This window comes from Lupinus angustifolius, chromosome LG13, assembly GCF_001865875.1.
Source record: "Lupinus angustifolius cultivar Tanjil chromosome LG13, LupAngTanjil_v1.0, whole genome shotgun sequence".
Taxonomy (NCBI): domain Eukaryota; kingdom Viridiplantae; phylum Streptophyta; class Magnoliopsida; order Fabales; family Fabaceae; genus Lupinus; species Lupinus angustifolius.
The window spans coordinates 16208078-16231402 of NC_032021.1; the positions used below are offsets into that span (position 1 = coordinate 16208078).

Here is a 23325-nt window from a genome sequence, read left to right on the forward strand (position 1 = left end):
AAAGGTATTAGACACCTCATACCGCCCGTTAAAAAACGGTACCTAGATCATTTATGTGGATATTCGTTCAAAATATTAATTTTACTTTCACATTATTAAATAAAATAAAGAAAAGCAAAAAACAAATTTTATTTTTTTGTGCTCTCCAGGAAAATATCTGCTTCTACATATCTCTAGTTGTAATAAAGAAATCAGGGCTATATAGTTTCTTTCAAAAGAAGCTTGGTTGATCGTCATATTTTTATTTTATTTTAAAATAACAAGATAAGATAGTGCGACATGACACAAATATCATAGTGCACTACCTCTCCGTGACTTTATTAATTCATTTTGAAAATATCAAATCGAGATAACACGGTAGAACACGAGTCCTTAGTGCACTATTCTCGTTGATATTATTAAATTATTTTTAAAAATATCAAGTTGAGATAACACGATAGAGCACGAGTCCCATAGTGCACTGTCTGTCCTTGATTTTATTAAAAAAAATTAAAATATCAAGTTGAGATAACGCGACATGACACGAGTCCATAGTGCACTATATCTCCTTAATTTTGTTAAATTATTTTGAAACTATCAAATCGGGATAGCACGACAGTGCACGAGTCACATAATGCATTATCTCTCTTTCATTTTATTAAATTATTTTGAAAATATTAAATCGAGATAACACGACAGGGCACAAGTCCCATAGTGCACTATCTCTCTTTGATTTTATTAAATTATTTTTAAAAATATCAAGTTGAGATAACGCGACATGACACGAGTCCTATAGTGCATTATCTCTCTTTGATTTTATTAAATTATTTTTGAAAATTAACAAGATGATGTAACGCGACAAAGACGCTAGTCCTATAATGCACTACCCCTCTTGTTTTAGACAAGATAAAACAGTGCGACAAGTAACTAGTCCTATAGTGTACTACTTTACATTGCTTTTATTAAATTACTTTAAAAATAATAAGATGAGTTAACGCGATAAAGAACTAGTCATATAATGCACTACCTCTCTTTGCTTTAGACAACATAAAGTAGCGCGACAAAGAACTAGTCCTATAGTATATTACTTTGTATTGCTTATAAAGTTTCTCTTTTTTATTTTCATTGTAAAACTAAAAAATAAATAAAAACAAACAAAAAAGAACAGTAAAAAATAAAATAAAATAAATAAAATAGATAATAATAACTAAATAAAAAGAACAAAACAAACACTAGTAAACAATTCTCAAGAATAATATTAAACTAGAGCATGCATACTCATATACATGGACACAAACATAATAGATACAAGACAAATATAATACCAAACAAATGTATGAATAATATTAATCTAAAACAGGAATATTACTATACTTGATACCAAATAAATCATTCAATAAATAAATAAACAAACCAAAAAAAAACAAATAAAAAATAGTAGGGAATAAAAGAAGAAACAAGGAACAAGTCCCTCTTAGAGCAATCATAATTAACACAAAAAGAACAATGTCTAAACAAAGGGAATAAAAGGAATGAAATAATAGAATGGACCTCTTAGCGCATTTGGGATTGTTTACATTAGAGAAGATAATATGTTGTTGATGGTTGTTACTTGCTTCACTTACTTTCTCCTCTCCATTCTTTTTGAAAACCAAGATTTGGTTGATACCTCCTTTTTCTCTCAATTAGGTTAAGCCTCTACTTTTTTTATTAGCATTAGTGTGTGTGACAATGTTGTTAAAAAATGATTATAAAGGAAGGGTACATTATGGTTGCTGAATGGGTCACAAACTACCTTAATTACCTCACTTTTTTAATTTTTACTCATTATTTATTTCTTTTTATTATTTTATTTTAAAATAGTTTTAATCTTGGTCAAAATTGGGTACAGAGAATGATAATAATATATGAATCTTATGTGTTACTGTTATGAAGTTTTATTTCCAAATATTTTTAATAGAAAGAAATTAGGTATGGCAAAAGAACCATATCAGTGGGTACTCTAGAAATACTCACACGAGTATCCACAATAATAGTTTATGAGTGTGAATGAGTTTTATGATATCTGTCCATGAGTAAATTTATAAATTTATTTTTAATTAAATTTATATATATATATATATATATATATATATATATTATAGTTTCTTATTATTATTAATATTATATATCATACACTTTATTATTATTTCATAATAAATTACATATGTTTTACTATGATAATAAGTTTATCATATTATTTATATAATGATTATTTTTACATATTTATTATTACAAATTATATAAATATATAATTAAAATTGGATACCCACAAATCCTACTACCCATTCGAGTACATACAAATATTGTAGGTTTGGGAACAAGAAAATATTACTCGCACTCGTACATATCTGTTGCCATCCTAAAAGAAACATTTAATAGCGTATTAGTCTTTTATTTAATAAAAATTACATACATATAGAATGACTATACTATGAGGTTTATTATTGTAAACTTTCACAACCATGACATATATATCATGTAACATTACACATTTACCTATTTCAAATTTGAGCAAACAGATTCACACAATAAATAGATAAGTTATATATTTTCAAGAAATAAACAAAATTTGTCAGATTGAGTATATTTTATTATAAATTATTGTATTGAAAATTTATATCATCTAATTATTATACATTTAATCCTAAACGATAGAATTCGGGTTGATATGACATCATCAATGAACACGCTAGTCACAATAATCATATAATAAGATCAAATTAAATACCACAACCATATAATTTATATTTTTAGTCTTTTTTTAACAGTAATCTGCATGAAAAAAAAAATGAATTAGTCAAGAAAAATGGACTTAGATTGGGACCCCACAACAAGTGTTATATGTTGGATAATATCTCCATCCAAAATTCATAGATTGAACGCGGAAGTCCTTATGATCATGACTTTGTTCCCATAACCTAATATTTATGCTCATACATAAACCCAAATGGAACAACCATGGTCCAGACCGAAGAAACCCCAAATGAGTTCATGGTGAAGATGAAGAACATACATTGTTGAGCCATTTCCGGAGTCTCGAAGGTATGAGGGTGTGATGATCTTCTAGATGATAGAGCGCCGAATGATTTTCCTTAGTTTCTCTCTAGAGGGGAATGAGAGAATTGTCTTAGTTCTTGAGAGTGTGCCTTATGGTGTCATTGTGCCTTATGTTAGGAGTATGTCTTATGTATCGCCTTATGGATGAGTTGATAGTGTTATATCCTTGTGGATAACACTATCCTCATCCTACCTTATTCTCCTCAACCACCTACACCTGAAAACCTATTGCTCTACAAATGGGGACCATAACCCGTAAAAGTAACCCGTAGTGATTACTACTTTAGTTGCAATAATTATGATTCAGTCCCTTCATCAAATCAGAAATTGCCTGAAGGTATCTACACTTATATTATTTCATGGCATATATGCCCTTAACCACCAAATTAATTATTGAAGATCATTTTATATATTTTGGCTAATTACATAATGATCATAACACAATCATAGAATTATATTTGTGACCCATAAATTGTCAGAAATTCTAACATTATATATTTGATCTAGTATAAACTCCACAACAACAAAAGGACAATGACTCTACACATATCTTGATTCTCATGGTGTCTTAAAAATAATGACAAGGTTTTTGTAGAAGGCAGAGCCACTTTCCCACTCACTTAGCTAAAGGTAAAATGAATATGTAATATTTTTGCATTGTTACCATAAAAATTTATACACAGTTAATATATTATTTATTTGTGTTACTTATATTTAAGAATAAATGATAATTAAATATAAATAGTGAATAATGTACATCCATTTTTTCCCTGAAGTAACAAATGCATGTCACAGGAACCACTTGAACAAGAGATATATTGTAGGTCGACAAGGACAATTTCATCGTTGTTGGAAGCAATATAAAGCAATGAGTATGAACAAGAAATTTGTTTTTTAGCTATGTGGCTAGGTAACAATATTTAGGCCAAAAGTAGAAATATATATAAAAAGAGGGTGGATTCATTTAATTTTAAAATAAGTTTAAAAAAACTTACTACACATCTTAGATATTGATTATATGAAAATCTAATGGTTCATATCTATTGACTAATTCAAATTACGTGAATTATTAATTAAATCTTTATAAAATGAAGACTAGGATGTGAAATAGATTTTATTGACTTACTCATTAGGTAAGTTCCCATATAACCAAGTTAAAACGTTTTCCATTGCATAAAACATAACTTACAAAATGAATGAAAAGACAATGAAAGTTAGCTTATAACCAATGAATAAAATATAATGAAAAGTTGTAATGAATGTCAAAATATAATGTATACATAAAACTTGATGAAGAAATTCACGTAAAGCATTTGGAGGAAAAGATGGAAAAAAACTTCACAAAAACTTTCTCCTTGTATATATAAAGATAAGTAGCATTCATGCTAGGAGGTGATTCAATGACACCTTTTTAGGGTAAACATAAAAAAAATGTTAATGTATGATGTGTGCATTGCATGTGATCATTTCTAATATGGGTCCAAACATTTTTTATCCATTGCCATTAACTTATTTTGTTTTAATATGGTGTTTGCCTTGGAATAACAACTTTGTTATATTTCATAATATTATTACTTTAGTGGTTAACTTATAGAGATAGTAGCTTAAGGCCATGAGTTGTTAAAACTATATAAATATAAAGTAATATTTTGTTCAAATTTTAATATTAAAATTATAAATTATTAAAGAAATCACAAATAAGCCACCTATTAATTTAAAAGGAGAAGGGGCCTAATAATGTGGCCACAATGAATTGTTTGAAGAGAAAAATATATATACATCGATAGTGTAATTTCACACTGTTATTGTATCATCCATCATTCTTTTTAATTATCGTTGACTTTTCAAAAAAATAGTCTAAATGAAAGTCGATGATTGTGTATAAATTTTTACATTGTCAGTGCATAAATATTATACTATTGTTTAAAACATATATCATGTTAGCTAGTTAACCCTTAGAAATGTTGTTATTATTCTTAAACCACATATTAAAAGGCTTAATTATAAAAAAAATTACTTTCAGATCAAGATTTTGAAAAGTTTGGCAAAAAACAAACATAGCAATTATTCCATCTAACATTAAGAAAAGAAAAAGGAGAAAGAGTGTGGAAAAATTAGCTAGGCTGACAAAAGGGTCCAGCTGTTATCCTTTGTCTTTGTTGATATCATTCAACAATATTTATCTTCAGTCTCTTTCATTCCCCTAACAACCATTTTCAACCACCTTTGTCCAATAATATATGTATCTAAATTCTAATATTTTTTAAGTTGAAATATCTATACATTCTTACTTTCGTGGAAATATTTATACATAATTGATATATTATTCGTCATTAACTTGTATTACTTTTTGAAATGTCAATAATTATTAAAAATGAATGGTGTATGATAGATTGACATTGTATAAAACTGTTATACTATTAATGCTTATATTTTTTTTATAATTTTTATATTGTCAATACATTATTTATTACTTTTTATTTCTCTTAAGTTCTAACCATAAAAAATATGATATTTACACGAAAAACATTGTCGATACATATATTTTATAATATATGCATAAACTATTGGAAGATCTTAACTTATGAGCTATAATATTATTCCATTGGCTAAGTGAGCGAAAGAAGCATATAACTAAATTTGACATTACATTTTGACCCAAAACCTTAAGGTATTAGGTATATGAGTTCATTCACTTATATGACATTTATCTAATCCACTTTTACACAATGTATATCACTTCTTCATTCACACTTAGAATATCCAACATCTCCCCCTCAAATGTGAGTTACTTCCTTTTGAATATTGGAAATACTATAGTTCAACTCTCTATCTACTTGCATTATTGTTGGCTTATCCTTTCATCAATGAAACACACATCTTTGACCTCTCGCTAGAAATATTGTCGACATCAGGATCACATTAAATCTATCGATCACTTGTTGCTTTAATACTCTGCTTTAACACTAGAAATGGCAAAATGGACATTGTCCACGGGCGCGCCCGCATTTTTGTGTGGGTAATGCATACAAAATTTGTCTATTTTCCTGCAAAGTTCGCGGACATTTCTATTGGGCATCGGGCGGCCCATAAACATAATTTAAGGAAAAAGTAAGAAAAATTTAAATAAAGTATGATGTAATGTAATTTTTAATCCCTAAAAAATTGTAATCTAACGTGATTGGTTAAACTTAATATAAATTATCAAAAAATTTGTTAATTTTTTATCTTCAACTACTTTATTTAATTTAATATCTTTTATTTATGAATTTTTATTTTTATTTTAAATGCCCACGGGTCGCCTGCAAGCCCGTTAGCCCATTTTAAAACGGGCAGAGCATTGAGTTTTGTCCGTTAAACCAAAATGGGCATACCCGCACCCGCTTAAATTTTTGCAGAAACGGACTGGGTGGCCCGTTTTGCCATCTCTATTTGACACCACTTATTGAGAGATTTTCATGTATGAGTTATAACATTCTTCCATGACTTAAGTGAAAGAAGTATATAAGTGATTTTGATACCACATCTTGATAAAAAACCTTAAGGCATTATGTTGTTAGATTCAACTACTAATATGTTGTTTAACTCATCAACTTTTATACCATATGAAACTTCTTCATTCACACTTAGAGTACTCAAGATAAATTCAACAATAATGAAACAACTTCAAAACAAATACACACATGCCATAGTAGTAATAATACTAACTCTATTTTCCTCTATTTCTCCCACCATGCAAAATTCACCCACCACTATACCACCTCCTCCGCCGCTCCTCTTCCCGCCGCACTTCACCGACCAAATCCCCATATTTCCTATATCGTCACCACCGTCACCCTTCGCAGCTTCTCCAAGCTCCATCTTTCAAATCACAGTCCACCCTGCGCCGCCACAACCGCCGCCGCCCTCACCCTTCGCCGTATTTCACACTTCTGTCGATTTGTCTCCTATCCAATTCCTCCTCGCCATTATCGCTATCATCACCATCCCTGCCTTAATCTACACCTTCATCTTCGCCTTCTGGTGCCCGTCTTCCCGCCGCCGGCGACAAACCTCCGGCGAATTATCCGTCCCGTCCGAGCTCTCTCACCACGATGTTGAAAACTCCGGCGAGGTCACCGATGTGAAGTACCAGAAGGAAGCACATGTGAAGGAAATCGGTGGAGAATGTCCGGTGTGCTTGTCGGTGTTCGCCGACGGGGAAGAGATCCGGCAGCTAAGCGTGTGCAAGCATTCTTTTCACGCTTCTTGCATTGATATGTGGCTCAGTAACCACTCCAATTGTCCGATTTGCCGCGCCAACATCGCCGCCGTTACAAAGCTTTCGGGTTCGAATTCATCGGCGGCTCCAACCAGAGACGGTGATCTGCAACATGGTGGTGATGCCTCTGCTTTGATTTGAATGTTGTTTTTATTTAGGTCCCAATCATAGTTACATTACATGATATGTAAGGAGTATACACAATAAACTCAATATACAATAGATAAATCAGAGAATTATATAACTATTTTTCATATACTTCACATAGTTAAGTGGTTAAACATTTTAAAAGATATTAATTACGTACCTAAAGAGTGATGATACTTTTAGTAATATAAAAAATAGTTAAATGGCTAAGCCACTTCAAACTTAGTAATGTCATTTTCTTTTTTACTTTTTTGAAGATTTTCCTCTATAAATTGTCCAATTTTATTTTGATTTAGCTTACACTTATTATCATTTCAAAGATTATACTAGTTTCTTTCAAGGGAAATTTAATGTAATTGTAATGTGTGCATATAAATCTGTGTATCAATGTTAAAAGTGTAGAAGTTTGATGTGTAGTTTTGCTAAAAAAATTTGGTCTGAGAATATTTTATTCTTTAAAGACATTGTTCCTTATATGTAGTTTTTGAAAAGGGTTTGTTGCTTGAGCTAGAACTGGTGTGAATGGGAATTAGAATAGTGAGGAAATGGGATAGGACTACTACTTGAATTTTTTTAGGATGTATATATGAAGTTAGGAATACCATAATGCATGTGTGGCTCAAACCCAGGATCCTCCGTCCCAAAAAATTTCTGTCCCCATATCTCAAGCCAATAATATCCCACTAAATCATATGTTTTACTATGATAATAAGTTTATCATATTATTTATATAATGATTATTTTTACATATTTATTATTACAAATTATATAAATATATAATTAAAATTGGATACCCACAAATCCTACTACCCATTCGAGTACATACAAATATTGTAGGTTTGGGAACAAGAAAATATTACTCGCACTCGTACATATCTGTTGCCATCCTAAAAGAAACATTTAATAGCGTATTAGTCTTTTATTTAATAAAAATTACATACATATAGAATGACTATACTATGAGGTTTATTATTGTAAACTTTCACAACCATGACATATATATCATGTAACATTACACATTTACCTATTTCAAATTTGAGCAAACAGATTCACACAATAAATAGATAAGTTATATATTTTCAAGAAATAAACAAAATTTGTCAGATTGAGTATATTTTATTATAAATTATTGTATTGAAAATTTATATCATCTAATTATTATACATTTAATCCTAAACGATAGAATTCGGGTTGATATGACATCATCAATGAACACGCTAGTCACAATAATCATATAATAAGATCAAATTAAATACCACAACCATATAATTTATATTTTTAGTCTTTTTTTAACAGTAATCTGCATGAAAAAAAAAATGAATTAGTCAAGAAAAATGGACTTAGATTGGGACCCCACAACAAGTGTTATATGTTGGATAATATCTCCATCCAAAATTCATAGATTGAACGCGGAAGTCCTTATGATCATGACTTTGTTCCCATAACCTAATATTTATGCTCATACATAAACCCAAATGGAACAACCATGGTCCAGACCGAAGAAACCCCAAATGAGTTCATGGTGAAGATGAAGAACATACATTGTTGAGCCATTTCCGGAGTCTCGAAGGTATGAGGGTGTGATGATCTTCTAGATGATAGAGCGCCGAATGATTTTCCTTAGTTTCTCTCTAGAGGGGAATGAGAGAATTGTCTTAGTTCTTGAGAGTGTGCCTTATGGTGTCATTGTGCCTTATGTTAGGAGTATGTCTTATGTATCGCCTTATGGATGAGTTGATAGTGTTATATCCTTGTGGATAACACTATCCTCATCCTACCTTATTCTCCTCAACCACCTACACCTGAAAACCTATTGCTCTACAAATGGGGACCATAACCCGTAAAAGTAACCCGTAGTGATTACTACTTTAGTTGCAATAATTATGATTCAGTCCCTTCATCAAATCAGAAATTGCCTGAAGGTATCTACACTTATATTATTTCATGGCATATATGCCCTTAACCACCAAATTAATTATTGAAGATCATTTTATATATTTTGGCTAATTACATAATGATCATAACACAATCATAGAATTATATTTGTGACCCATAAATTGTCAGAAATTCTAACATTATATATTTGATCTAGTATAAACTCCACAACAACAAAAGGACAATGACTCTACACATATCTTGATTCTCATGGTGTCTTAAAAATAATGACAAGGTTTTTGTAGAAGGCAGAGCCACTTTCCCACTCACTTAGCTAAAGGTAAAATGAATATGTAATATTTTTGCATTGTTACCATAAAAATTTATACACAGTTAATATATTATTTATTTGTGTTACTTATATTTAAGAATAAATGATAATTAAATATAAATAGTGAATAATGTACATCCATTTTTTCCCTGAAGTAACAAATGCATGTCACAGGAACCACTTGAACAAGAGATATATTGTAGGTCGACAAGGACAATTTCATCGTTGTTGGAAGCAATATAAAGCAATGAGTATGAACAAGAAATTTGTTTTTTAGCTATGTGGCTAGGTAACAATATTTAGGCCAAAAGTAGAAATATATATAAAAAGAGGGTGGATTCATTTAATTTTAAAATAAGTTTAAAAAAACTTACTACACATCTTAGATATTGATTATATGAAAATCTAATGGTTCATATCTATTGACTAATTCAAATTACGTGAATTATTAATTAAATCTTTATAAAATGAAGACTAGGATGTGAAATAGATTTTATTGACTTACTCATTAGGTAAGTTCCCATATAACCAAGTTAAAACGTTTTCCATTGCATAAAACATAACTTACAAAATGAATGAAAAGACAATGAAAGTTAGCTTATAACCAATGAATAAAATATAATGAAAAGTTGTAATGAATGTCAAAATATAATGTATACATAAAACTTGATGAAGAAATTCACGTAAAGCATTTGGAGGAAAAGATGGAAAAAAACTTCACAAAAACTTTCTCCTTGTATATATAAAGATAAGTAGCATTCATGCTAGGAGGTGATTCAATGACACCTTTTTAGGGTAAACATAAAAAAAATGTTAATGTATGATGTGTGCATTGCATGTGATCATTTCTAATATGGGTCCAAACATTTTTTATCCATTGCCATTAACTTATTTTGTTTTAATATGGTGTTTGCCTTGGAATAACAACTTTGTTATATTTCATAATATTATTACTTTAGTGGTTAACTTATAGAGATAGTAGCTTAAGGCCATGAGTTGTTAAAACTATATAAATATAAAGTAATATTTTGTTCAAATTTTAATATTAAAATTATAAATTATTAAAGAAATCACAAATAAGCCACCTATTAATTTAAAAGGAGAAGGGGCCTAATAATGTGGCCACAATGAATTGTTTGAAGAGAAAAATATATATACATCGATAGTGTAATTTCACACTGTTATTGTATCATCCATCATTCTTTTTAATTATCGTTGACTTTTCAAAAAAATAGTCTAAATGAAAGTCGATGATTGTGTATAAATTTTTACATTGTCAGTGCATAAATATTATACTATTGTTTAAAACATATATCATGTTAGCTAGTTAACCCTTAGAAATGTTGTTATTATTCTTAAACCACATATTAAAAGGCTTAATTATAAAAAAAATTACTTTCAGATCAAGATTTTGAAAAGTTTGGCAAAAAACAAACATAGCAATTATTCCATCTAACATTAAGAAAAGAAAAAGGAGAAAGAGTGTGGAAAAATTAGCTAGGCTGACAAAAGGGTCCAGCTGTTATCCTTTGTCTTTGTTGATATCATTCAACAATATTTATCTTCAGTCTCTTTCATTCCCCTAACAACCATTTTCAACCACCTTTGTCCAATAATATATGTATCTAAATTCTAATATTTTTTAAGTTGAAATATCTATACATTCTTACTTTCGTGGAAATATTTATACATAATTGATATATTATTCGTCATTAACTTGTATTACTTTTTGAAATGTCAATAATTATTAAAAATGAATGGTGTATGATAGATTGACATTGTATAAAACTGTTATACTATTAATGCTTATATTTTTTTTATAATTTTTATATTGTCAATACATTATTTATTACTTTTTATTTCTCTTAAGTTCTAACCATAAAAAATATGATATTTACACGAAAAACATTGTCGATACATATATTTTATAATATATGCATAAACTATTGGAAGATCTTAACTTATGAGCTATAATATTATTCCATTGGCTAAGTGAGCGAAAGAAGCATATAACTAAATTTGACATTACATTTTGACCCAAAACCTTAAGGTATTAGGTATATGAGTTCATTCACTTATATGACATTTATCTAATCCACTTTTACACAATGTATATCACTTCTTCATTCACACTTAGAATATCCAACATCTCCCCCTCAAATGTGAGTTACTTCCTTTTGAATATTGGAAATACTATAGTTCAACTCTCTATCTACTTGCATTATTGTTGGCTTATCCTTTCATCAATGAAACACACATCTTTGACCTCTCGCTAGAAATATTGTCGACATCAGGATCACATTAAATCTATCGATCACTTGTTGCTTTAATACTCTGCTTTAACACTAGAAATGGCAAAATGGACATTGTCCACGGGCGCGCCCGCATTTTTGTGTGGGTAATGCATACAAAATTTGTCTATTTTCCTGCAAAGTTCGCGGACATTTCTATTGGGCATCGGGCGGCCCATAAACATAATTTAAGGAAAAAGTAAGAAAAATTTAAATAAAGTATGATGTAATGTAATTTTTAATCCCTAAAAAATTGTAATCTAACGTGATTGGTTAAACTTAATATAAATTATCAAAAAATTTGTTAATTTTTTATCTTCAACTACTTTATTTAATTTAATATCTTTTATTTATGAATTTTTATTTTTATTTTAAATGCCCACGGGTCGCCTGCAAGCCCGTTAGCCCATTTTAAAACGGGCAGAGCATTGAGTTTTGTCCGTTAAACCAAAATGGGCATACCCGCACCCGCTTAAATTTTTGCAGAAACGGACTGGGTGGCCCGTTTTGCCATCTCTATTTGACACCACTTATTGAGAGATTTTCATGTATGAGTTATAACATTCTTCCATGACTTAAGTGAAAGAAGTATATAAGTGATTTTGATACCACATCTTGATAAAAAACCTTAAGGCATTATGTTGTTAGATTCAACTACTAATATGTTGTTTAACTCATCAACTTTTATACCATATGAAACTTCTTCATTCACACTTAGAGTACTCAAGATAAATTCAACAATAATGAAACAACTTCAAAACAAATACACACATGCCATAGTAGTAATAATACTAACTCTATTTTCCTCTATTTCTCCCACCATGCAAAATTCACCCACCACTATACCACCTCCTCCGCCGCTCCTCTTCCCGCCGCACTTCACCGACCAAATCCCCATATTTCCTATATCGTCACCACCGTCACCCTTCGCAGCTTCTCCAAGCTCCATCTTTCAAATCACAGTCCACCCTGCGCCGCCACAACCGCCGCCGCCCTCACCCTTCGCCGTATTTCACACTTCTGTCGATTTGTCTCCTATCCAATTCCTCCTCGCCATTATCGCTATCATCACCATCCCTGCCTTAATCTACACCTTCATCTTCGCCTTCTGGTGCCCGTCTTCCCGCCGCCGGCGACAAACCTCCGGCGAATTATCCGTCCCGTCCGAGCTCTCTCACCACGATGTTGAAAACTCCGGCGAGGTCACCGATGTGAAGTACCAGAAGGAAGCACATGTGAAGGAAATCGGTGGAGAATGTCCGGTGTGCTTGTCGGTGTTCGCCGACGGGGAAGAGATCCGGCAGCTAAGCGTGTGCAAGCATTCTTTTCACGCTTCTTGCATTGATATGTGGCTCAGTAACCACTCCAATTGTCCGATTTGCCGCGCCAACATCGCCGCCGTTACAAAGCTTTCGGGTTCGAATTCATCGGCGGCTCCAACCAGAGACGGTGATCTGCAACATGGTGGTGATGCCTCTGCTTTGATTTGAATGTTGTTTTTATTTAGGTCCCAATCATAGTTACATTACATGATATGTAAGGAGTATACACAATAAACTCAATATACAATAGATAAATCAGAGAATTATATAACTATTTTTCATATACTTCACATAGTTAAGTGGTTAAACATTTTAAAAGATATTAATTACGTACCTAAAGAGTGATGATACTTTTAGTAATATAAAAAATAGTTAAATGGCTAAGCCACTTCAAACTTAGTAATGTCATTTTCTTTTTTACTTTTTTGAAGATTTTCCTCTATAAATTGTCCAATTTTATTTTGATTTAGCTTACACTTATTATCATTTCAAAGATTATACTAGTTTCTTTCAAGGGAAATTTAATGTAATTGTAATGTGTGCATATAAATCTGTGTATCAATGTTAAAAGTGTAGAAGTTTGATGTGTAGTTTTGCTAAAAAAATTTGGTCTGAGAATATTTTATTCTTTAAAGACATTGTTCCTTATATGTAGTTTTTGAAAAGGGTTTGTTGCTTGAGCTAGAACTGGTGTGAATGGGAATTAGAATAGTGAGGAAATGGGATAGGACTACTACTTGAATTTTTTTAGGATGTATATATGAAGTTAGGAATACCATAATGCATGTGTGGCTCAAACCCAGGATCCTCCGTCCCAAAAAATTTCTGTCCCCATATCTCAAGCCAATAATATCCCACTAAATCATATAAAAATGTTATTTTATATTTTTCTTAATTTTCTTTTTAAGTATGTGTCAAATTTTCATTGGATTGGAACACAATGAGACAAAAAAATGGGAGAGCTGATCCCATTTGTGTGGCTCCTCCACCATTCCAATTTGTTCATGTCTTGAGTATAAATTTGGATCTCATTTTGTAAATTGTTGTCGAATTTTGTAAAAAATAAAATTAAAAAGGAAATGAGTGATTGGGAAAGTAAAAGACTAAGAATGTTGAACATAATTTGGAAGAGTAAAGTATTATTGATTTATTTAACGTGTGAGAGAGATGAGACCACACAAGTCCCAATGGAAACATGTGCACCAAGAGACAACCCATGCCTCCAGGTTCCAGCTTGTGGTCCATGGCAACCTGTTATTGTTTCTTAGATCCAACCCATGTCCCACACCTCATCAATAATTATATCGAAAAAAAAAAAAATGTATATGCTAACGATGTAAATTATAATATTATTATTATATTTTCTACTATTCATATTTAATAATTATTAATTCTTCAATGAATAATGAATAATATAGTAATTATATATAAATTTTTACACTAACAATATATAAATATTATACTTTAATCACATGTTTAGAAATTGTGAGTTGAGTACTATAGATAAATTAAGAAGGTAAAACTCTTATATTAAAACTGGTTATTACATTCGTGAAAAACATGATAGGATAACTCTATTATATGTCAATTAGGAAAATTCAATAAAAATATCATAAATTTAGATATTATTAATCAACTTTTTTTTCTTCTTAATCATCCCTTAAACTTTAATTATTGATGAATTTAATATATGTATAAAGATCGATAATCTTAAATTAATAGCAATAAAAAATTCTAACTCCATTTTGTTTTAACCATTTTTAACCCTGGAATTATATCAATATTAATCATTTTCAACAAATTTAATTATCTCTTTCTTCTTATTACAGCGATTTCCTTGTTGACCTAATAGTAATCTGATAATATATTTATACTGAGACCAATTTCTCCAACTCATAAAGTTTAAGGTGTAATTATGAATAAAAAGTAGTTTATAATAATTACTAACAAAAAAACATAAAATATAAAAGGATTTTATCCACTTTTCTCATATCGTTTAATTTATATATATAATAAATCTATAAATACAATGTTATTATTTGCAATATATAACTCAATTATTGCAATCATATAGCAGTTTTGCACTATTACAAACAACTACAAAACTCAAGGTTTGAATCATTGATATGTTGTTTTAAATATATTATTACTGTACAATTTGACTAATTCTTGATATTTTCAAGTTTTGACCGAATTAATTGCATACCTAATAATCTAATATAAATGGCATTTCATATTAATAACTATGACTAAACTTTTAAAATATATCATTAAATCATGATTTAAAAAGTTTCTAACTAGTCTTTTCTTCTTCTTTCAATTTAATGTTAATAACAAAAGATAATACAAACAGTAAGGCCGAGCATAAGCTTGTAATTCATACAAAACTATAGAGTTGGGCCAAGTATAAGTTTCTAATATTGTCATAATAGAGGACAAGAAAAACATTGTACAACGATTCAGAACATTTTCTCTAATACGAGTTTGACTAAAAAACAGTATATTCCTATAAGAAACAAGCATTAATTTATCCAATAATTATAATATATATGTACTGTGTAATAATAATTTTATTTAATAATGAATATAATTAAAAATGAATAGTTAACAATGTAATTTTTTTAAATAATATTACAAGCCTAACAAATGTACTAGACTAGACTACTTGATTGTTATCTTATAAAATATAACTTATCTTCCCCATCAAGGGGTGAGCAGGATCCGATCCTACCTGCTCACCCTGTACGGCCCGATCATGATCGGGTCCGAATAGGGTCGGGTCTAGGGCCGAGTTTGGGTTTCAAAAATAGACCCAGACAACATTTAGGGTCGGGTAGGGACCAAACATGACCCGGCCTGTTTCGTCCCAGGGTCACTCGCTCATCATGTTTGTATGTGTTTCTATTCAAATATGTATAGAGTAATGATATTCTTTTAGTCAAAAGTATCATTTATTCTTTAGTTTTTCCATTATATATACATGATTAATAATACATATATACATATATCATTTTATATATCAACCTACATATTCATAATAATAAATAATATTGAAAAGTCTTTATCTAAAATGAGTATGCATTATATTTAATCGGGTCTAGGGTTGGGTCGGGTTTAAAGACTGACCCAGTCACTATTTAGGGTCGGGTTAACTTCAGGTTTAGGTCCGAATTCAAAAAAGTGACCCGACCAATGTTTAAGGCCGAGTAAGGACAAGCCTTAACCCGTCCCAACCCGGCCTATACTCACCCCTATCCCCATCCATATGGAACTTATTTCTATGAATGTGATTTATAAGAAAAAGTCCAATTCATAATTGAATTTGGTAGGTCGTCAACACGGACCAACTCAGAATAATAAATATTAGCTTAGTGGGGGAAATAGTGAATCGCATGGAATAAGATCCACCCTCACCATTTATTTCTCTCCATTTTTATCATTTCGAGTTTACAATTGGTTAAACGCAATTCATCAATCACACCAACAAAATGGACCAACCCTAAATGTTAATTACTAAAACGGACAGAAAATTGAGAGAATAACATGAAGAGGGTCTATTCCCACGTCACAATGCCAAATAATCAAATATTATCGTATCTACCTGAAATATATTATTGTAATTAGTATAATATCTAGCATTAGAATGGAAGAAAGAACACCAACAAGATATTAGTCTAATTGTATAATGTCTTGTTATTTCTTTAAAAGGAGCAAAAAAATAATGATTCAATTTCTGAAAGCGACATTTGTTGGGAGTGGTAGTCATACCTACCAAAACAGTGAGGAATACCACTGGTTGGAAGTACAAAAAAGAATGGAAGAGAGAAACTAGTGTTATATATTGGGTTCAAGTTCTTTGTTATAACTTTTACCAATTACAAACATCACATGTGCCTTGGATTCATTGATGTGTTTTAGCTTGTAATCTTTAGTCTCGAATGATATAAAGATAATCATTCAACGCTTTTTGGGACGTGGCATAATTGGTCAAAAATTGTTTACAAAGTCTTTGTCTTCTTCTATTCTAATTATTCATAAGTCCTTTATTTAATTGTTTGTGACCAATATTGTGTAATAATCGCTTCAGAAACATCAACAATATGTATAAGAGCCAATTAATTAGTATATGACTTTTAACCCATGCACAAGATTCATATAGAGAAGTTTGGTGAAATTAATAACTTGGATTATGGCAAAGAAGGTTGGACAATGTCTATCGAAAGCACTACATGAGGATAAATCAGATGAGTCAAATGAGAAAGAAATATGGTGAGATGGTAGTGTGGACCACAACTATGTTAGATCCAAAATCCAAAATTCCAAGTAGTGCGATGAGAACTAGTGTATCCTTATGGCATGTCTGCAACACCATGAAGAAGAATGTTAATTGTTAGTGATCCACAAAAGTACACATACACTGATTGGCATTAATGTTGGGCACAACACGAGCATTGATTTGGATACAAGGTGTAATACCGATATTGGTAGATATGTAGGGTACGATATATGCACCGGCTTGGATGCAAGAGATGTGTCATGAGCATTGATTTGCATTAACGCAAAGTGCATTGTGAGCATACTCTTTAAAGTGGAGTATAATATAGTTCTCTAATAATATATTAGTAGTTGCTTAACACACTCGCAGAAATGTAGGTATAATAAATCGAAGCACCCTATGATTATACAAAATTTTAAAAATGGTATGGTATATTCTTTAACATAGGGATAATGTCACAATAACTTGGTAGATCAGCTTCCAACTTCAAAATTTTAGTTGATGTTGGCATTTGCCTTTCACCAGAAAAGCAAACTTTCAGTTAAATCTTCATTCATTACTAGAAACCACACACCTTAATTAATTAATAAAAAAAAACCTTGATTTCCCCAAAACTGCATGCAACACAAACCCAGTTACTCGTGAAAAGAAATCAAGTACATATATTTAACTACGTTATAATGTTCTATCATACCTAACAATATTTAAAAAAATGGCTCCTAATCTCTCAATCAAGGACATATATTTGGAATGTGATGGTGGTTGGGAATTTAGAGTGTTGTTAAGGTTGGTTCACAAATAAGTCATGTGTTGTCCTTTCGGCTGTTGATCATGCTGCAAAACCCATTTAACCTAGATGAGAAATGAACCACCAATACTAACATAACCACGAGTAATCATGCTATCCTTAGACAAATGAGTCTAAGACTATCTTATTTCATGTTCCGAACAAATTAATTTTAATAAGTAATATAAAAATATTACATTTTATTTTAAAAAAAATTCAATTTATTTATATGTAAATATCTGATTAGTCAAAGATATAAAATGAGATATCCTTATGAACAAATGATCTCTAGAACAAAAGTCTTCTTTGTGAATTTCTCAATCCCACTTCCTATACCAACAATAGAAAATAGCCATATCATTCAAAATTGCCACATAACCACTTAACCTCATAAGATGGAAAGATAACAATGTCATTCTCGGATGGGGATCAGCTGTCCCCAACCATATCTCCAATCACGTCCATGATGAAAACTCCGGCGAGGTCACCGATGTGAAGTACCAGAAGGAAGCACATGTGAAGGAAATCGGTGGAGAATGTCCGGTGTGCTTGTCGGTGTTCGCCGACGGGGAAGAGATCCGGCAGCTAAGCGTGTGCAAGCATTCTTTTCACGCTTCTTGCATTGATATGTGGCTCAGTAACCACTCCAATTGTCCGATTTGCCGCGCCAACATCGCCGCCGTTACAAAGCTTTCGGGTTCGAATTCATCGGCGGCTCCAACCAGAGACGGTGATCTGCAACATGGTGGTGATGCCTCTGCTTTGATTTGAATGTTGTTTTTATTTAGGTCCCAATCATAGTTACATTACATGATATGTAAGGAGTATACACAATAAACTCAATATACAATAGATAAATCAGAGAATTATATAACTATTTTTCATATACTTCACATAGTTAAGTGGTTAAACATTTTAAAAGATATTAATTACGTACCTAAAGAGTGATGATACTTTTAGTAATATAAAAAATAGTTAAATGGCTAAGCCACTTCAAACTTAGTAATGTCATTTTCTTTTTTACTTTTTTGAAGATTTTCCTCTATAAATTGTCCAATTTTATTTTGATTTAGCTTACACTTATTATCATTTCAAAGATTATACTAGTTTCTTTCAAGGGAAATTTAATGTAATTGTAATGTGTGCATATAAATCTGTGTATCAATGTTAAAAGTGTAGAAGTTTGATGTGTAGTTTTGCTAAAAAAATTTGGTCTGAGAATATTTTATTCTTTAAAGACATTGTTCCTTATATGTAGTTTTTGAAAAGGGTTTGTTGCTTGAGCTAGAACTGGTGTGAATGGGAATTAGAATAGTGAGGAAATGGGATAGGACTACTACTTGAATTTTTTTAGGATGTATATATGAAGTTAGGAATACCATAATGCATGTGTGGCTCAAACCCAGGATCCTCCGTCCCAAAAAATTTCTGTCCCCATATCTCAAGCCAATAATATCCCACTAAATCATATAAAAATGTTATTTTATATTTTTCTTAATTTTCTTTTTAAGTATGTGTCAAATTTTCATTGGATTGGAACACAATGAGACAAAAAAATGGGAGAGCTGATCCCATTTGTGTGGCTCCTCCACCATTCCAATTTGTTCATGTCTTGAGTATAAATTTGGATCTCATTTTGTAAATTGTTGTCGAATTTTGTAAAAAATAAAATTAAAAAGGAAATGAGTGATTGGGAAAGTAAAAGACTAAGAATGTTGAACATAATTTGGAAGAGTAAAGTATTATTGATTTATTTAACGTGTGAGAGAGATGAGACCACACAAGTCCCAATGGAAACATGTGCACCAAGAGACAACCCATGCCTCCAGGTTCCAGCTTGTGGTCCATGGCAACCTGTTATTGTTTCTTAGATCCAACCCATGTCCCACACCTCATCAATAATTATATCGAAAAAAAAAAAAATGTATATGCTAACGATGTAAATTATAATATTATTATTATATTTTCTACTATTCATATTTAATAATTATTAATTCTTCAATGAATAATGAATAATATAGTAATTATATATAAATTTTTACACTAACAATATATAAATATTATACTTTAATCACATGTTTAGAAATTGTGAGTTGAGTACTATAGATAAATTAAGAAGGTAAAACTCTTATATTAAAACTGGTTATTACATTCGTGAAAAACATGATAGGATAACTCTATTATATGTCAATTAGGAAAATTCAATAAAAATATCATAAATTTAGATATTATTAATCAACTTTTTTTTCTTCTTAATCATCCCTTAAACTTTAATTATTGATGAATTTAATATATGTATAAAGATCGATAATCTTAAATTAATAGCAATAAAAAATTCTAACTCCATTTTGTTTTAACCATTTTTAACCCTGGAATTATATCAATATTAATCATTTTCAACAAATTTAATTATCTCTTTCTTCTTATTACAGCGATTTCCTTGTTGACCTAATAGTAATCTGATAATATATTTATACTGAGACCAATTTCTCCAACTCATAAAGTTTAAGGTGTAATTATGAATAAAAAGTAGTTTATAATAATTACTAACAAAAAAACATAAAATATAAAAGGATTTTATCCACTTTTCTCATATCGTTTAATTTATATATATAATAAATCTATAAATACAATGTTATTATTTGCAATATATAACTCAATTATTGCAATCATATAGCAGTTTTGCACTATTACAAACAACTACAAAACTCAAGGTTTGAATCATTGATATGTTGTTTTAAATATATTATTACTGTACAATTTGACTAATTCTTGATATTTTCAAGTTTTGACCGAATTAATTGCATACCTAATAATCTAATATAAATGGCATTTCATATTAATAACTATGACTAAACTTTTAAAATATATCATTAAATCATGATTTAAAAAGTTTCTAACTAGTCTTTTCTTCTTCTTTCAATTTAATGTTAATAACAAAAGATAATACAAACAGTAAGGCCGAGCATAAGCTTGTAATTCATACAAAACTATAGAGTTGGGCCAAGTATAAGTTTCTAATATTGTCATAATAGAGGACAAGAAAAACATTGTACAACGATTCAGAACATTTTCTCTAATACGAGTTTGACTAAAAAACAGTATATTCCTATAAGAAACAAGCATTAATTTATCCAATAATTATAATATATATGTACTGTGTAATAATAATTTTATTTAATAATGAATATAATTAAAAATGAATAGTTAACAATGTAATTTTTTTAAATAATATTACAAGCCTAACAAATGTACTAGACTAGACTACTTGATTGTTATCTTATAAAATATAACTTATCTTCCCCATCAAGGGGTGAGCAGGATCCGATCCTACCTGCTCACCCTGTACGGCCCGATCATGATCGGGTCCGAATAGGGTCGGGTCTAGGGCCGAGTTTGGGTTTCAAAAATAGACCCAGACAACATTTAGGGTCGGGTAGGGACCAAACATGACCCGGCCTGTTTCGTCCCAGGGTCACTCGCTCATCATGTTTGTATGTGTTTCTATTCAAATATGTATAGAGTAATGATATTCTTTTAGTCAAAAGTATCATTTATTCTTTAGTTTTTCCATTATATATACATGATTAATAATACATATATACATATATCATTTTATATATCAACCTACATATTCATAATAATAAATAATATTGAAAAGTCTTTATCTAAAATGAGTATGCATTATATTTAATCGGGTCTAGGGTTGGGTCGGGTTTAAAGACTGACCCAGTCACTATTTAGGGTCGGGTTAACTTCAGGTTTAGGTCCGAATTCAAAAAAGTGACCCGACCAATGTTTAAGGCCGAGTAAGGACAAGCCTTAACCCGTCCCAACCCGGCCTATACTCACCCCTATCCCCATCCATATGGAACTTATTTCTATGAATGTGATTTATAAGAAAAAGTCCAATTCATAATTGAATTTGGTAGGTCGTCAACACGGACCAACTCAGAATAATAAATATTAGCTTAGTGGGGGAAATAGTGAATCGCATGGAATAAGATCCACCCTCACCATTTATTTCTCTCCATTTTTATCATTTCGAGTTTACAATTGGTTAAACGCAATTCATCAATCACACCAACAAAATGGACCAACCCTAAATGTTAATTACTAAAACGGACAGAAAATTGAGAGAATAACATGAAGAGGGTCTATTCCCACGTCACAATGCCAAATAATCAAATATTATCGTATCTACCTGAAATATATTATTGTAATTAGTATAATATCTAGCATTAGAATGGAAGAAAGAACACCAACAAGATATTAGTCTAATTGTATAATGTCTTGTTATTTCTTTAAAAGGAGCAAAAAAATAATGATTCAATTTCTGAAAGCGACATTTGTTGGGAGTGGTAGTCATACCTACCAAAACAGTGAGGAATACCACTGGTTGGAAGTACAAAAAAGAATGGAAGAGAGAAACTAGTGTTATATATTGGGTTCAAGTTCTTTGTTATAACTTTTACCAATTACAAACATCACATGTGCCTTGGATTCATTGATGTGTTTTAGCTTGTAATCTTTAGTCTCGAATGATATAAAGATAATCATTCAACGCTTTTTGGGACGTGGCATAATTGGTCAAAAATTGTTTACAAAGTCTTTGTCTTCTTCTATTCTAATTATTCATAAGTCCTTTATTTAATTGTTTGTGACCAATATTGTGTAATAATCGCTTCAGAAACATCAACAATATGTATAAGAGCCAATTAATTAGTATATGACTTTTAACCCATGCACAAGATTCATATAGAGAAGTTTGGTGAAATTAATAACTTGGATTATGGCAAAGAAGGTTGGACAATGTCTATCGAAAGCACTACATGAGGATAAATCAGATGAGTCAAATGAGAAAGAAATATGGTGAGATGGTAGTGTGGACCACAACTATGTTAGATCCAAAATCCAAAATTCCAAGTAGTGCGATGAGAACTAGTGTATCCTTATG

General features: G+C 30.6%; 2 protein-coding genes across 3 annotated transcripts; both read left to right on the forward strand.

Annotated features, from left to right (window-relative positions):
- Positions 6698 to 7561, forward strand: LOC109363439 (RING-H2 finger protein ATL33-like). Its single transcript, XM_019609701.1, has one exon. It carries the CDS (start codon positions 6734 to 6736, stop codon positions 7478 to 7480), a length of 747 nt encoding a protein of 248 aa, XP_019465246.1. The 5' UTR covers positions 6698 to 6733; the 3' UTR covers positions 7481 to 7561.
- Positions 12687 to 19233, forward strand: LOC109363390 (RING-H2 finger protein ATL33-like). 2 transcript variants are annotated; one of them, XM_019609638.1, is made up of 2 exons: positions 12687 to 13185; positions 18852 to 19233. In XM_019609638.1, the coding sequence occupies exons 1-2, from the start codon at positions 12727 to 12729 to the stop codon at positions 19137 to 19139; spliced, it is 747 nt and encodes a 248-aa protein (XP_019465183.1). In that variant the 5' UTR covers positions 12687 to 12726; the 3' UTR covers positions 19140 to 19233. The 2 variants fall into 2 exon arrangements, with proteins under 2 accessions (XP_019465183.1, XP_019465182.1); XM_019609637.1 differs by lacking the exon at positions 18852 to 19233 and having other exon boundaries at positions 12689 to 13554.

What these genes read in the sequence shown, in the direction of transcription:
- LOC109363439 (XM_019609701.1), top strand. Translation starts at nt 6,734, where the DNA reads ATGAAACAACTTCAAAACAAATACACACATGCCATAGTAGTAATAATA.
- LOC109363390 (XM_019609638.1), top strand. Translation starts at nt 12,727, where the DNA reads ATGAAACAACTTCAAAACAAATACACACATGCCATAGTAGTAATAATA. An exon ending in ATGTTGAAAACTCCGGCGAG is followed by an intron (nt 13,186 to 18,851) that starts GTCACCGATGTG and finishes AACTCCGGCGAG; the next exon opens with GTCACCGATGTGAAGTACCA.